This window comes from Leopardus geoffroyi, chromosome B1 (assembly GCF_018350155.1).
Source record: "Leopardus geoffroyi isolate Oge1 chromosome B1, O.geoffroyi_Oge1_pat1.0, whole genome shotgun sequence".
In the NCBI taxonomy this organism is placed as follows: domain Eukaryota; kingdom Metazoa; phylum Chordata; class Mammalia; order Carnivora; family Felidae; genus Leopardus; species Leopardus geoffroyi.
Genome location: NC_059327.1, coordinates 200,223,050 through 200,239,970, shown reverse-complemented (window position 1 = coordinate 200,239,970; position 16,921 = coordinate 200,223,050). Strand labels below are relative to the sequence as shown.

The following is a 16,921-nucleotide window of genomic DNA, read 5'->3' as shown; positions in this document are numbered from 1 at the left end:
TGAACCAGCTGGGAGTGAGCGGGCTGGAATCACCCAGGTCTGGGTCTGGTGGGGTGGATGGATGTGGGGAGGTAGGGCTTCTATCTACCACCCTCCCCCCGCACCACCCCGACGGTGAGGTGGCATAAAACTGTTCTCCGACTGGCCAGCTCAGCAGAGCATTAAACCTCCTGACTTGTTTTCCAAACATTGCCCTGGGCAGTTTGTTGCTTCTAAGAACCTCTCAAGACCTGGAACTTGGTTAGTCTTTCTTGAGTGGGACCCTGGGGACATGGCTGGGACAGTGTCTGTACATCAGCTCACTCCCTCTGCCTCGACCCCCTCCCAATTCCCTCCCCTTCTTCACCCTCCCCCCAGCTTCATGGGCCAAGATGCTCTGAGGTTTGCATACGGTCAAAGGCTCAGGGCTGGCATCGGCAGTCACTTCGGAGCACGGGTGGTGTGACAACCAGAGAAACCGAGAGCAAGGAGCTCATCGCCGTCCCCGTGAACCTGACTGCTGTGGGATTCCTGTAGGGGTGGGGTCCTTGACCGGCCGTCCAGCAGACCTCAGAGCCCAGTGACGGGCATGATGAGCCTGTCCATCCACAAACACTGACCAGAGACCGGCTGTGGGTCAGAGCCCGTACTGGGCTCAAAGGGTGTGGGCTCCAATCCCGTGGAACTTGAATTCCCACGGGGCTGCTGCCGCTAGGAGCCGCCAGCCAAGAAGGTGAGGGATTCCTGAGCCCTGGGTGCATGATCGTTCCCTGGAACGTCTTTATCTTCACCAAACGGGGCTCCCCTGGGGAACATGCCTGCCCACGGGAGCATGCCTGTGGCTTGCGATGTGTCCACCCAGAAGGGCACCTTCTCCGGACTGGCTGCCTCCTCTTTCATCTGCCAATCAAGCTGGGACCTCTCCCTTTTGCCCTGTAACATGCAGATCAAAAGCAAAACCTGGGGCTGCCTAGAAAGGCCAGCTACCTAGATGTGCTAACATTATTTACCGTATGTCTTCAAACACGGTCTTCCAATTTAATGGGAAGTGGAGGATAGTTCCAGTAATGGACGTTTCAGAATTTCCTCCCGAGGCTGCTGCCTGCCTCTGCCTTTGCCCCCATAACGGCTACCATGGTTAGAAGTCGCAGGAATGAGCATTAACTGAGAGTGGAGATGTCAGTTTCTGGGCGGTTCAGGATCGCTTCTTCCCATCTTTTTACCTTTGGAGAAAGCCATGCCTCCCACCCTGTCTCAGCCGCACCTGGAAAACCAGCTGCTGGAGGCTGGAGGACCTCAGGCGATGGAGCACTCCCACCTCCGCCATCTTAGGAGTCGGGACACTGAGGCTGCGAGACGCACGGGGACCTTGCCGCGTCCCACAGAGATGCGGATCTCCTTTGCTGCTCTTTCCTCGACGCCACCAGAGCGCACCATGCCGAGTGCCCAACCGGAGAACCAGCCAGCGACAAGTGTGATCATATGCCTCGCCACCCGACCTCCAAGCCGGTCACTCTCTAGCTCTGTCCTTCTCTCCACTTCTGGAGGGAGCCAGACCAATAATAATGGTAACCCCGACAAGCCACGAGGCCAACACAGCAGTTAAATACGTTCCCAGCTAAGCGCGGAACCCCGTGCGCAGAATACGCTCAGCGGCTTTCGGTTCAGCCTTCGTCCGTTCAGACGGCTGTAGAGAAAGCCAGCTCCCTCTACAAGGATATCGGCAAATACTCAGATCGATATTCCATCTGCTTGGGGTAAAGAATTCTATGGAAGCTTAGTTCGCACGCACCGGCCTTAGGATGTGTTGACTCAGGAAAGCAAGTGGCATTTCTAAGGTAAAGCAATCACGTGAACCACTGGCGAAAGTGGTTTTCGCAGCGGGACACCGGACAGACTCATTATGGAGCGCATGTGTGTCTCCATTCCAGAACCCCCGGTTTACAGAAAACCCCAATTGACTGAGAAGTGGAAGAGGGCGGGAACAGAATTGTTGCAGACTTGTTATTTGGACAGCCAGAGCTGAGCTGGGCTTTGGGGACCGTCCAATCCAATGTGTGTGTGTGTGTGTGTGTGTGTGTGTGTCTGTGTCCCCCACACCTCTTCCCTCCAGATCTCAAACGCAGAACAGATGAAAGCAAAGAACAGGTCCTCGGGCTATGAGACGTCCAAAGCCAGAGACATCACGTCCCCCTCCTCAGAACTGTTGAACTACCTGTGCTGGGTGCCAGAGGCCCAGGAAACGCGGCCTGAAAACCACGCAAAACCCCCGCTCCTTCCCCTCCCTTAATGGAGACGTAAAACCTGGAGAGTGAGGTCACAGAGTCTGTTTCCTCCCAGGTCCTGACTCCTGGCACAGTGCTCTCTCTGCTTTACCAAGGGACAAGACGTCAGCGTTCAACCCCAGGACCACCTCCCTCCTTCCTTCAGGTTCACGTGCCAATAATTCCCCGGTTTTGCGGTTAAGCCTGCCCGTCCCGCGTACCCCAAGTTCTTTAGTTCTGCACCCCATCCTCTAGGGGAGCTCCACACACCCTCCCTCTTTATTCATCCCCTCTCTGCACCCCCAACCTTCTCTCTCTACCCGGCCGCAGGGAGAAGTGCTGACTGGGGTCAAAGACAAGGTCAGGGAGGTGGTTGGGATGGCACCACGGGTGGGGTTTTGGGGCTCACCCTTTGTCCACATCGAGAGCCCCACTCCGTGCCATGCAGTGCATGCGGGGCCTCATTCGGTCCCGGTTACTACACGGCAGTGGTTCGCAAACAGGAGCGATTTAAATTGGCTGATGTTTGGAGATATTTTCGGTTGTCGTGGGGCAGAGGGGAGATTTCTGCTGGCCTCTGGTAGGTGGAGGCCCGGGGTGCTCCTGAACGTCCTGCGCTGCCCAGGACGGCCCCCACCACAAAGCATTCCCGGCCTCCCAGCATCCACAGTGCCGAAGTCGAGGAACCCTGTCCCCTCATCCGATAGATGAGAAACGGGCTCACCACCGATCGTTCAGACTGCACGGCGAAGCCGGGAGGTGAGCCCAGCAACGTGTGATTCCGAAGGACACCCTCACCCAACCGTTGTGCTGACGCGGCCACAGACAGCACCATGATGCCTACAGGGTGAAGCCCAGTGCCTCCGGCTGTTCTCAGGGTCTTTTACGGGCCGTCCTCTGACCGTCCTCACTGCTGGTCAGTCAGCGGCCCTTCCCCATCTATACTCACACTGCTCCCTCCAGCGGCTCCTATGTGACCCGGCTTAAGCGTCTGCTCCCTCACACACTCTCCCACGCTCCTCTGAGCAAGTCCTCAGCACTTTATCTTCATCGACCTGTCTCAGGAGCATACTCATTTGATAATCAGCAAGCTTCCTGGGTGCCAGACGCTGCGTGTGCTCTGCCCACGTTTTCTCACGTCATCCCCGCCGTGACCCTGTGGGTCGGCCTCATAATCCCCACTTGATGAAGGAGGAAGCTGGGACTCAGAGGAACGAAGTGACCAAGCCGGAATCAGAGCACCGAGGCGCCTAGAGTGGGGAAGGGACGCGGACCTCTGCTCCCCAGGCCCCTGGGCCTTCCCGCCGGGGCTCACCAACCAGGCGGGACCCAGCCTCCACTCCCCGTGCCCCGTCTCCAGCTGTAAAGGGGCTGAGTCAGAGAGGACACAGGCCTGCTGCTGGCAGCCACCCCCCCCCCCCCCCCACCCACCCGGGGCAGGAATCACAGCAAGAAGCCTGATGAATTCAGGCTTCATCAGGCACATGCAGGGTAATTTGCATCATCAGAATGACTTAATTCTCAAAGCAACCCTGTTGGGTAGATATTATTAATTTCTTTTTTCCCAGTTGAGACATGAGGATTCTAAGCACCCGATCTGTTTATTGGCTTTGGTTAAGATCACAGACGAGGCACCTGGCAGGGCCAGGGTGTGACCCTGTGAATTCCTCTAGGATCCTCTTTGTCTGCTAGGACAAAGCGGCTTTCAGGTGGGTGAGAGGAAACACTTTCTAGCCTTGCAAGCTGTCAAAAAATGAAACGGGTTCTATGAGCTCCCTGGATGCAGAGGGGAATCAGCCCGTAGGTGGTAATCACCTGTCAGGGATGCCTGGGGACATCGGCCATGCTGAGATCCCCAGTCCCTTCTCTGAGTCTGTGGGCAGGAAACCTCCTTCTCACACCTCTCCTCCCCCTGTTCTAATCAGAGGGTGTGGTCACCGTCTGGGGTGACCAAGGTGCTTATGCTCTAAGAGGGTGACACTTTCTTGGTCTCTCTTTCACTTAGCGTGCCTGCAGGGTGAGGACTGGGATCAGGCTGAGAGAGCCTCCTTACGACCCTGGTCCAGGCTGCAAGATCCAACCAGGCTCCCGGATGCTCTGCATTTATGCAGAGAATGACACTCGATTAAGGACACTCGATTCCTGGGCTCTCCCTACAGAGCACTGGGGGAGAGACAGCTGTTTCCCAGGTTGGGTCTAGAGTATTTCTGGGTCTCTAGCCAGCAGGCTGTATTGGTCTTATCCATTTCCCACCCACGTATCTCATCCTTTCCAGCTCTAAGATCAGAAAGCACACACTGGAAAGTTCCCATCATGACTTCCATCTTTTGGAGGTGAAAAACTCCCTGGCTTTGGAGGCCATCAAGGAACAAACAGGTGGATAATGACAGTGTCACTGACACTGACACAGTGTTGGAATTTGAGAAGGAAGGACAACCCCTATGTTTACACACCCCAGAGGTAAACTTAGGAGTGTTTTCTGGGATAGCTTTTTTTACTAAATGTGATTGTTTTCGGTATGAAAAACAGAGAGCCGAACAAAGCTGTAATCATCAAGACAGCATGGTATTGGCACAAAAACAGACACATAGACCAATGGAATAGAATAGAAACCCCAGAACTAGACCCACAAATGTATGGCCAACTCATCTTTGACAAAGCAGGAAAGAATATCCAATGGAAAAAAGTCTCTTTAACAAATGGTGCTGGGAGAACTGGACAGCAACATGCAGAAGATTGAAACTAGACCACTTTCTCACACCATTCACAAAAATAAACTCAAAAGGGATAAAGGACCTGAATGTGAGACAGGAAACCATCAAAACCCTAGAGGAGAAAGCAGGAAAAGACCTCTCTGACCTCAGCCGTAGCAATTTCTTACTCGACACATCCCCAAAGGCAAGGGAATTAAAAGCAAAAATGAATTACTGGGACCTTATGAAGATAAAAAGCTTCTGCACAGCAAAGGAAACAACCAACAAAACTAAAAGGCAACCAATGGAATGGGAAAAGATATTTGCAAATGACATATCGGACAAAGGGCTAGTATCCAAAATCTATAAAGAACTCACCAAACTCCACACCCAAAAAACAAATAACCCAGTGAAGAAATGGGCAGAAAACATGAATAGACACTTCTCTAAAGAAGACATCCGGATGGCCAACAGGCACATGAAAAGATGCTTAACGTCGCTCCTCATCAGGGAAATACAAATCAAAACCACACTCAGATATCACCTCACGCCAGTCAGAGTGGCCAAAATGAACAAATCAGGAGACTATAGATGCTGGCGAGGATGTGGAGAAACAGGAACCTTCTTGCACTGTTGGTGGGAATGCAAACCGGTGCAGCCACTCTGGAAAACAGTGTGGAGGTTCCTCAAAAAATTAAAAATAGACCTACCCTATGACCCAGCAATAGCACTGCTAGGAATTTACCCAAGGGATACAGGAGTACTGATGCATAGGGGCACTTGTACCCCAATGTTTATAGCAGCACTCTCAACAATAGCCAAATTATGGAAAGAGCCTAAATGTCCATCAACTGATGAATGGATAAAAAAATTGTGGTTTATATACACAATGGAGTACTACATGGCAATGAGAAAGAATGAAATATGGCCCTTTGTAGCAACGTGGATGGAACTGGAGAGTGTGATGCTAAGTGAAATAAGCCATACAGAGAAAGACAGATACCATATGGTTTCACTCTTACGTGGATCCTGAGAAACTTAACAGAAACCCATGGGGGAGGGGAAGGAAAAAAAAAAAAAAAGAGGTTAGAGTGGGAGAGAGAGCCAAAGCATAAGAGACTCTTAAAAACTGAGAACAAACTGAGGGTTGATGGGGGGTGAGAGGGAGGGGCGGGTGGGTGATGGGTATTGAGGAGGACACCTGTTGGGATGAGCACTGGGTGTTGTATGGAAACTAATTGGACAATAAATTTCATATTAAATAAATAAATAAATAAATAAATAAATAAATAAATTTTAAAAAATGGAAAAAGAAAAAAGAAAAAAAAGAAAAACAGCCGAGTATTTGCATAAACCTGTCCAAGGTGAAGCCAGACCAAGACATCTGTGAGAAAGGTTTACACGAGCACATAACAGGTGTCCTTTCACTGAACCAACCACTCTGTCCCCGTGCCGAAGGCTCCAAGCCCACTGTGTGCCTGTCCTTCTTCTCCTGAACATGGCATTTGAGTCCCTGAGTAGAAAACTCAGTCGAATTAAAAGTGACACAATTCATTTTGGAACCAGCAAGAGCCACTCTATCCTTGGGCCTTTTTGTCAAGTCCTCATCTTTGACTGTTCTGACCCGTGAGGAATGACAGATGTTAAACAAAAATGAAAACAAAAAGAAAAACAACAAAAAACCCCACAGGCCCAAAATGTCGTCACTTAGAAAACGATAAAGCCAATTAGATCTGCAAATGTACCCGACTGATTTTTATTTAACACAGACAATGGACTTTCCGCTGGTGAACACCCAATCATGCCTGGGGCAACCGCTCGCCCAGGGTATCTGTGTGCTGACTGAGGATATCAGACAAATAGCATCTGAAGGATGCCTGTGTCCTGTGGTCATACAGCGTTAGGGACTCTCAATGAAACCAGCACCAATGAAACCGGCAGATGACCAAGGAACCACCCAAGAATAAGATGGATTTTTTTCATTCAGTGCCTGAGAAAACTAACAAATTCATATATATTCACATATATATATTTTAAATTCTAGACACATCACATATAGTAATTATGTTTTTGAGGCATTCAGAGGAGGTCACTGAGATCGGAAGCACACAATAGTTGCTTAAACTACAGGATGGAAAATAATATTTGCATTCCCATGGCTTTGACAGCTTGCAAACTGCTCTCATCTTTCCTTCCTTCCTTCCTTCCTTCCTTCCTTCCTTCCTTCCTCCCTGTCTCCCTTCCTTCCTCTCTTCCTTCCTCTCTTCCTTCCTTCCTCCCTTCCTTCCTTCCTTCCTTCCTTCCTTCCTTCCTTCCTCACCCTGTATCACACACACTGGCGCCCCCTGCCTTCAGGGAGTGCACTTCCGCTGGCCTGGATGTGCGTGGACACAAATGACTGTGACGCACTGAAAATCGTGGCTCTGGGCAGGGACACTGTTGCTGGACAAGGCAAGTGACACGCAAATCCCACGTCTCCTTCCGGCAGCGCTGAGAGACCCTGTGGTAACCGTAGCTCCATGAAACCGACCGAAGGCTGTTACCCCGTTGCACCCACAGGGAAACCAAGGTCAAGGGGCATTGTTTGCAAACGATTTTTGTGCAGAGACCAAACGCCTCGAAATGAGCTCGTCGTAATTCTTTCCGCCAAAATAAAAATGTTATTAGTCGCCGTTACTTGTCTTTGGCTATCGCGTTCAGTGAAATACAAACAAAACTACGTACCGAACGCCCCGATTTTATGGGACATCTACCTCTGTGCTCAGGGCAGATACAGGGAAAACACATAAAGAGGAAAGGAACATGGCCTTATACTGAAAGAGCCTCGAAATGAGCTGGAGGGTCAGGCACAGATGCAGGGTCGTGGGATGAAAGACGGCAGCGTCTGAAACCACGATGCCGAGGTGCTTGGGGCATTCGAGCTGCTGGCCTTGACAGAAGATCTTCCCCGCTGGGACGTCCTTTTCCCGCCAGCAGAGTGAGGCGGCTGGACCAGGAGCTCGCTTGGGGCCCCTCTAATGCTCAGGGACCCCAGGCACACAGACGATCAGGACGGAGACCCGGGGCCTCTAACTCCTCACGCGTGCGCGCCTCCCCAGCCGAACGGCTGGCCGACAGCACCCCAGTCCGGGTGGACCTGAGCCCCTGCTCCCCGTGCTCCCCGTGCAGGCACACATCTTACCCAGCCCCGCAGCAGCTCGTAGGCCGTGATCCCCAGGGACCACCAGTCGACGGGGTACGAGTAGCCGGGGCCTCCCTCCACATACACCTGGAACACTTCCGGGGCTGCCAAAGACAGGACAAAGACGATGTCACTGCATGTCACAGTTTACACTCACCAGCCCTCAGAGAGGGGACATGGGGACAGTAACCCAGCTTCTCGGAGGGCGGAGCCAGGACTCCGTCCACTGCACCACGTGGTTCCTGCCCTCTGTAAGCCACAAGCGGGTTCAAGAACAAGATGCGGGCATCCCCGGGAACACAGGTGTGTCCCCCGGGGAGGTACCCAAATGGGGTCCTCCGGAGCACCCGGGTGGCCCAGTCGGTGGAGCGTCCAACTTCAGCTCAGGTCATGATCTCACTATTCATGAGTTCGAGCCCTGCGTCGGGCTCTGTGCCGACAGCTCGGAGCCTGGAGCCTGCTTTGGATTCTGCGTCTCGTTCTCTCTCTGCCCCTCCCCTGCTCATGCTCTGTCTCTTAAAAATAAATAAACGTTAAAAAACTTTTTTAAATAAAAGGAGTTTTCAAGAAACATTTAAAAAAATTTAAAAATTAAAAACCAAGTGGGGTGCACCGAGTGTGGGGTGGAGGCGGTCTGCTGGGGGGAGGTGGGTTGGGGGAGCGGGAATCCCAGGCAGCACGAACACGGGTGGGGCAAGATCTCAGCTAAGAGGAGGAAACCGCACCTTGACAAATGTCACTCTGCTTCTGGCACTGACGCCGGGTCAGGCATGCCGACAACCGGGGACGTTTGGGACCCTTTCAGTCTGCTGCCAATCTCAGGAAACCGTTTTAGTTTAGCATAGGTGGGATCTACGAGGACCTCCCCGAGTTGGAAAATCCAGAGACAGAAGGCAGATCGCGGGTGCCCCAGGCTGGGGGAGGGGCAGATGGGGGGTGACCACTGAATGGGTGTCCTCTGGGGGACATGAAGACGTTCTGGAACTAGACAGAGGTGGTGGCTGGGTGGTGCTGAGAATGTACTCCATGCCACAGAATTGCTCCTTCAGAACGGTGAGTTTTGGTCTGTGAATCAATCTCACCTCAGCTGAGCGAAAAGTGAAGGCTGGGGGGCCGAGTGTGCTGGGCCCTGATTCTTACTCTTCAGGGCACTGCGGTGGTGCTGGGGGGTCCCTTGGCCCTGAGGCGCCCTAACGTGCCGAGTGGTGGGGTCATCTCATGCCTCGCCCCAAAATCAACGAGGCCAGGAGGACATCTATGCTCTGATTGCTCGTCTCGGCTTCCAGAAAAACTTTGGGAAATGTGGATCTTTTCCAGCAAATTAATTTGCAGACGTAATTCCATTTTACAGTCGTCACAGCAACCGAAATCTGTCCCTTGGAACCACAATGTGCTGTGATTAAAGAGGTCGCGACTCAGTTTTCAGAATGGCCTTCAGTGAGCATGGGAACGGGGAGGGCTGGACGAGGCAGGCGACACGGACGCTGGAATCTGGGCCCTTGGGCTGCTGGACACCTGCCCCCAACCAGCCGCCACACACCGGCCGCCCTGGCGATGCTCTCCACTTGCTTCGTATCTTAGAGGGCACACTCACCCACGGGTTCTCCTTTCCTCTTCACAAGAGCCCCCAGGGTCACGTTTGCATGGGGCCCATCTGAGATGAGGCTCAGAGAGGGACGGAGGCGTGAAGGAAGTCCCACAGCCGGGAGGTGCAAAGCTGAGGTGTGCCTTTTACACTGGCAGAATCCCTGTTTGAAGTAACGTTTGTATCGATGTTTCTTTAAGCACAAAAAGTCACTCAGCCTAAATTGGGGGGGAGGCAGGACTGGGAATCTGAGCAAATGTCCCCTTGGGTTATTTGAGCCTCACAAGGGAACTGATGTGGTGTGCTGGGAAACTGAAAGCAGGTCGGTGTGGCTGGAAAGGAGTTTAGCAAGTGACTTAAGCGTCTGTCTCAGTTTGGTGAAATGCGGACAATAAGAACGGTTTATTCATCGAGCCGTGATGAGGATTAAATAAGACAGTATGTGCCAAGGGTTCAGCCCGATGCCTGGCTGGTCCAGAGTGAGCGCTCCGGAAATCTCAGGCATGGCTTGCATTGGTAGAGTTGGCATTCAGATCTCTTCTCTCTGTCACGCTTAGCCTCAACGCCGTCCACCCCGTCACCCCGAAGCCTGGGGGCCACCCTAAACTTCATCCTCATGACCTATTGGTCTCCAGACCCTGACTTGCACATTTTTAGCATCTTTGTGTCTGCCCGTTCTTTCCGTTGTAGATCGACCTGCCTTCAGAGGTGGGGATCTTGCCTGTTCATTAGGCATCCTGTGAGCAGATACTTGATTCCTTCGCAGGTGCTAGCACCGAGCTGTGCTCCTCTGTAACCCACCGGATCCGACCATGAAACTGAGGCTGGGCTCTGATCTCGAGGGACTTCCTTCCCTGCATCTCAGTCTGTGCACCTGGCCTCTTCTGTCTGTGCTGAGTGTTCTGGAACATCGTGCTGTCTGTGCGTTCCCTGGACAGCTCCTGGCCCAGCCCATGGGTTCAGTGAGTGCAGGAGGCAGGGACGCGCCCACAACTGCAGCGATGGCTGTGTGCACGGACGTGCTCCCCATAAATCCCTGTCAGGTCGAGCAGCCCCAGCCCATTCAGAATTCAGGGAACAAGCAGCATTCCGTCCTGGCTGTCATGACCCATCAAGTGACAAATGTCTGTGGCCCGTGACTGCACTCCCAGAGACGGTGACATTCTTGCCTCCCGTGCACGCCTGGGGCTGACGACAGAACATGAAAAACATTTTTGTCATAATCCACATGCCACCAAAATGAGCGCTTTGGTGGCCCGGAATCACAGTGCGTCGAAGCGAGAGCATCGGGCAGATGTAAAGCTGGAGGTCAGGTATGAGACTCCTCCCGAATGTGGATGGAGGAAAAAGAACAACCAGCTGTCCAGGTTCCAGGCCGAGGGTCTTATGATGTCCCAGGCACCCAATGACGCAGGTGCTATAACGATCTCCATTTTCAGAGGAGACAGTAGAGGCAGGAAGGGGTGTGGTGGGTTGAATACTATCCCTCCAAAGCTATATCCAAGTGCTAACCTCTGGTACCTGTGAATGGGACTCTATTTGGAAGCAGCCTCTTCGCAGATATAATTAAGGATCTCAAGATAAAATCATCTCAAGATAAATTGTAGGGCCCACGCTAAACCCAATTACTGACGTCCTTATAGGAGAGAAGAGAAGGGGGCTGGAGACACAGAGAGGGCCGTGGGAGCAGGCAGAGACTGGGGAGGCCACAAACCCAGGAACCCCTGGAACCACTGGAGGCCAGAAGAGGCAAGGAAGAGTCCTCCCCTAGAGTCTCCTGAGGGAGCACAGCCCTGCTGACATCTTGGTAACGATTTGGCCTCCAGAACGTCGAGGGAGTGACCTTCTCGTGTTTGTGTACTTTGTTGTACAGCCCAAGGAGATCACTAAGAGGGGCCATGGACTTGCCCCAGGCCATCTAGCTGGTGTGGCAGAGCTGGGCTTCGCCTCCCTCGGTCTTCTGACTCCAGAGTCCTTTCTCCTGTACTAAGGTGACTGCCAGGAGTTATGTGAGGACGGGTCCTAATGCTCCCTTATGCCTTCCTTCCCTCCCAGGGTCTGGCGCTCAGCCAAGTATACAGTAGGCATTTAATAATGCACATCCGTTGGCTCTTTCACCCCTGATGCCATAAAGCCGGACCATGCCTCAGAAGTAGAGATGGCTGGTGGCCTTAGAGTGTCAGCACGACAGAAGTGAAGGGTCCCTTGGCAACCATCTTGCATCGTCCCCTCCCTTTTGGAACTGGCCACAGGGCTTGAGGGGGAGGAATGGTTTGCCTCGGCCACCCCCTCGCTAGCCCTGCTGTTAAGTCTAGAACGCTGATCCTGACTCCCAGGTTCAGGGGACGCACCACTGTAACAGTTAAATTCCACCATCAGAGCCAGGTGACTCCACCAGGCACAGCTCCTGTACCCGCTTCCTCCTCTGTGTGGACTTACAGCCCTTGCTCAGATCTCCTGCAGCGGCCTCGCCACCAGTCCTCAGGCCTCCAGAGTCGTCTTCTCCAGTCTGTCCTTCTCAATTCTGACGGGGGAGCTGGCTTTCTGATCCGGGACGCAGGCCACGGTTGCACCCAGCTTAAAGGTCTCCCTGACCTCACGGCTGTTTTATGATCTGTGCTCCTGGGAATACCATCAGCTCCGCGTGAGGCGAATACATTTTGGAGGAGGAAGGAATCTGAGGTCAAACGTGTCCGGGAAAAGACGAGGTTCAACCACGTTCCTTCCTGCTGGACTTCTCAGAGCCTTTAATGGGCTCATGTGCTTTGCTGGCTCTCGAAGGGGACCAACTCAATAGCAAACGTGGCTTGGAAATTTGACCTGATCCTGGAGTCTTTTTTTAAGTTTTAGTGGAGCGAGACAAGGTACTAGGGCTGGGAACCTGTGCAGTTAGGTGAGCCGGACTTCTGGGGTCTGGCACTCAGGGTCCTTAGTGCTGCCCGGAGATCTTCTGAGCTGTACCATGCCCCTGGGGTTGCCCACACCACCCCGGCCTTCATCTGCACGCTCCTTGATGTTTCTAGAACTCCCCTTCTGTCTGTCTGTCTCTTGCTCTCTCCCCTCATTCAGTAGGCTCTCCCACAAAGGGTGCAGCTCCAGAGACACTGCCTCCAGGAAGCTGTTAGGTACCAGACGCTGCAAAGTTCTTTACGTGCGTCCTGTACTCCTCAAAACACCTCTCTGATATCATTCTTTCTTAGGACCCCCCCAGATTAGATTTGGTTTTCCTCTTCACCCCACCTTCCCCAGGCATCTCTCCTTGACAACATTCCCACCCGCCATGCATTTTTGCTTATCTGTCTGCTTTTCAGGAGACGGTGAGCTCCCCAAGGGCAGGGCCTGTCACGGTCTCTGGCCTTGGTATTCCTGTATCTCGGGTGTGGAGAAGACACATGGGAAGGGTGTGTTGACTGACCAAATAAAGGAACGATTATAATACAAACAGCAAACTATGTACCTTGCTATGTGCCAAGCACTGTTCTTTTTTTTTTTTTTTTATGTTTATTTATTTTTGAGAGAGAGTAAGCAGGAAGGGGCAGAGAGAGAGGGAGACAGAGAACCCCACGCAGGCTCTGTACTATCAGTGCGGAGCCCGACACGGGGCTGGGACTCATGAACCCTGAGATCATGACCTGAGCTGCCGAAATCAAGAATCGGACACTTGACCGACTGACCCACCCAGGCGCCGGGCCAAGCACTGTTCTAAGCTCTCAAAACATTGCTAATAAAAGCGGCTAATCTTTACGGAGCATTTGCTTGTACCAACAAGCCTTGTTTTATTTTTTTTTTTTTATTAAAAAAATTTTTTTAATGTCTATTTTTGAGACAGAGAGAGACAGAGCATGAGTGGGGGAGGGGCAGAGGGAGAGGGAGACACAGAATCTGAAGCAGGCTCCAGGCTCCGAGCTGTCAGCACAGAGCCCGACGCGGGGCTCGAACTCACAGACCGCGAGATCATGACCTGAGCGGAGGTCGGACGCTCAACCGACTGAGCCACCCAGGCACCCCCAACAAGCCTTGTTTTAAGAATTTGGCAAGGATAAAGTTATTTAATCTTCACACAGCACAGAATTTGACCTAGCTGCTGTTGAGTCTGGCTCAGGAAGGAATGGGATGGGTCAACGCTGCCGCAGCCAGGACTGGGGTTTCCCTGGAGGACAGTGAGTGATGACAGCCCCGTGGAGGGGCAGCCCTGCCTCCCCGGGACAGCAAATGACAAACCAAGCGGGTGAGAGGAGATGGTTATAACCTTACCTAGAAAGGATGTCCAGGATCCGAAGTCTGAGTACCCCTACACTGGATTAGAGATGAACGGGGGTGCCTCTGCGGCTCAGCCAGTTAAGCATCTGATTCTTGGTTTCAGTTCAGGACACGATCTCCCGGTGAGTGAGTTCGAGCCCTGCATCAGGCTCTGTGTAGACCGCGCAGAGCCTGCTTGAGATTCTCTGTCTCCTTCTCTCTCTCTGCCTCTCTCCTGCTCTCATTCACTCACTCTCTCTCTCAAAATAAATAAACTTTTTTTTTTTTAAGAGATGAACGAAATTCCTCAAGTCCTTCTTGATTAAAACTTCTGGCAATGACCTGGTGGGGGAACGGCCAACCCCGAATCTATTTTCAGCCATTGGAAGCGACACCTCTAACCACCATCGTGATGCACAAATCAGTCACGCAGAGCTTTCTAGGGTGCAAAGTTCCTTCACACGTTATCCCCACCCAGCCCCAAAGCACCCAAGCCACAGATGGAGAAACTGAGTGGGTAAAGGGGTAATTTCAGGGCCGTGGAGATGGTGAGTGGAAAAGCCCGGACAGGACCACCATCCCTACCACTTTCAGCCCAGGGCACAGTACAGCTGTTCATTTATTTGTGATTTTACTTACGACGCCGAGAGCTGCAATACTAACGTGGCCATTTATTGGACATCGACCACGTGCTATCAGTTCTTCAAGGTTTTTCACATAGATTATTTACTCCTCAGCAGAGCTAATATTTACAGGGCATGAACTATAGTTTCACACTCCACTTGATCCTTGGAAGGGCCTTGGGAGGCAGCGCTATTATGATCTTCAATCCTGGAAGCTGGGGTTTGGAGTAGTTAAGTAACAGGCCTGGGGGCACAGCCGGGAGACTCAGAGCCTTATCTGAACCCAGTGTCCCCTCCCCCTTTCTCTGGGGTCATCCAGAACGATGATTGGAACCTTGCTCGGTCTCCCTCAAAATCCAGACGTCTTCCACCAAATTACACCATGTTTATGCTGAAATATGCTGAAAATAAAAATAATCCACATGCATAATGTATACTTTATATGTTTAAAAATTTTTTTTTTAATTTTTAAAAATGTTTATTGATTTTTTGAGAGTGAGAGACAGAGCGTGAGTGGGAGAGGGGCAGAGAGAGAAGGGGGGACACAGAATCTGCAGCAGGCTCCAGGCTCTGAGCTGTCAGCACAGAGCCCGACGTGGGGCTTGAACCCACAAACTGTGAGATCGGGACCTGAGCCAAGGTCAGACGCTCAACCGACTGAGCCGCCCAGGTGCTGCTACTTTATGTGTTGTATATTCCAAAATCTCTACAAGGTCATTGCATTAAATCTGTTAATTCAACCGGGACTGAAACCAAGAGTGTTTATGAAGATCCTGGGATTCTATATTTGAGGAAATTAGGGTTACAACTTCACCCGAAAGAAAAATAAATAAATGGTTCACCGTGAACCTGCACGTTGATAAAAAAGGACTTAAAATCCTCGAATCACCTTCCTTGACAGCGTGTGTTTCCTTTCCTGTTACATCCCCAGGAGCTTTCACAAGCCCAGAGTGTGTTGCACACTCCATGAACACTTGTGAGCACACAAAGAAGCACGCTGGGCAGGCTTGGGGAGCCACGCAGCCCAGTGGCTCGGAAAGATCAGCCTCACCTCCCGCTAACATCTCCCCTTCCCCAGCAATGTAAACACGCATGTGGTGGGACCTGTCACCCCACGAGAACCACGCAGACTAAAAATACGGAAAAAAAATACCATAACCTCCTAAGTTATAATTATCACCCTGCTGGTTTAGCTTTGTGGGTATGGCTCAAGGCTTGGACTGCTGTCCTGGACTGTGACACACTAGCCAATGTCTAGCCCACAAGCCGACGGGCTTCCGGGATCTGTTCCTAAACCTAACTGCCTCCTTGACTGGGAACATACAATTGCCACGTTTCTGCCAAGAGGGGACCTTTGCGGTAACTTCCTCCCTCCCCTACGTTTTCTAGATGAAGGAGGTGAAGCCAGTTGGAGGGATTCAGTGACTTCCAGTCCAGCTGGGACCAGAACCCAGATGTCCTGCCCACTGGTCCTTTCTTCGTTGGCAAGACCCCGTCTCCAGCTTGGAGGTCCTGGCCGGTGGGATGGCCAGATCTGTGCAGCCAACTGCCTCCTGGACACCTCCACCTAGAGGTCCCACGGGCACTGCACACTCAACCCACCTGAGCAAGCTCTTTCCTCTCCAACTGCCCTCCTCCTGGGGTCTCAGCTCCAGCCCACGGTCGGCTCAGTTGCACGAGTCAGAACCGCGGAGTCCCCGGGCTCTGTGCCTCCTTCAGTCTCTGCTTCTGATCATTTGATTGGCTCAAGACTTGTCACTTTCTCTTCCAGAAATTTCCTCTCTACTCTGTTCTTGTTTTGTCTCTACAGGGACTCACCAGGGCCCCTCACCCACTCCAGCCTGGCATTCGAATCCCACCTCCATCTGAGTCAGTAGAACCAACGGAGCAGAGGGGTTAAAGGTGTGAGTGTAGAAATTTTTCAGGCCTGCCAATGAACCTCAGCTCCCACACTTTAAGGGTCCAGTGGCCTTGTACAAGCTACGTCACCTCTTATTTGTACCTCAGTGTCCCTCATCAGCAACAAGGAGAAACAGTATTTGCTCCATAATCTTTTTTTTTTTTTTTTTAGAGACTTTTAAAAATTTTTTTTTTTCAACGTTTATTTATTTTTGGGACAGAGAGAGACAGAGCATGAATGGGGGAGGTGCAGAGAGAGAGGGAGACACAGAATCGGAAACAGGCTCCAGGCTCCGAGCCATCAGCCCAGAGCCCGACGCGGGGCTCGAACTCATGGACCGCGAGATCGTGACCTGGCTGAAGTCGGACGCTTAACCGACTGCGCCACCCAGGCGCCCCTTTGCTCCATAATCTTATCGTGATGACAGAATGAAGTTTCATCTGAGCACAGAGTAAGT

The 16,921-nt window shown here is 52.1% G+C and overlaps 1 protein-coding gene across 12 annotated transcripts in view; it reads right to left on the bottom strand.

The window, feature by feature from the left end:
* The window catches only part of STK32B (serine/threonine kinase 32B), a 394,515-nt gene that overhangs the window by 25,658 nt on the left and 351,936 nt on the right, over nt 1-16,921 (bottom strand). For all 12 annotated transcript variants that reach the window (XM_045474577.1, XM_045474578.1, XM_045474576.1 and 9 more), the window contains one exon: nt 8,118-8,221. In XM_045474577.1, coding sequence (XP_045330533.1) covers nt 8,118-8,221 — 104 coding nt within the window. The remainder of the gene's footprint in view (nt 1-8,117; nt 8,222-16,921) is intronic.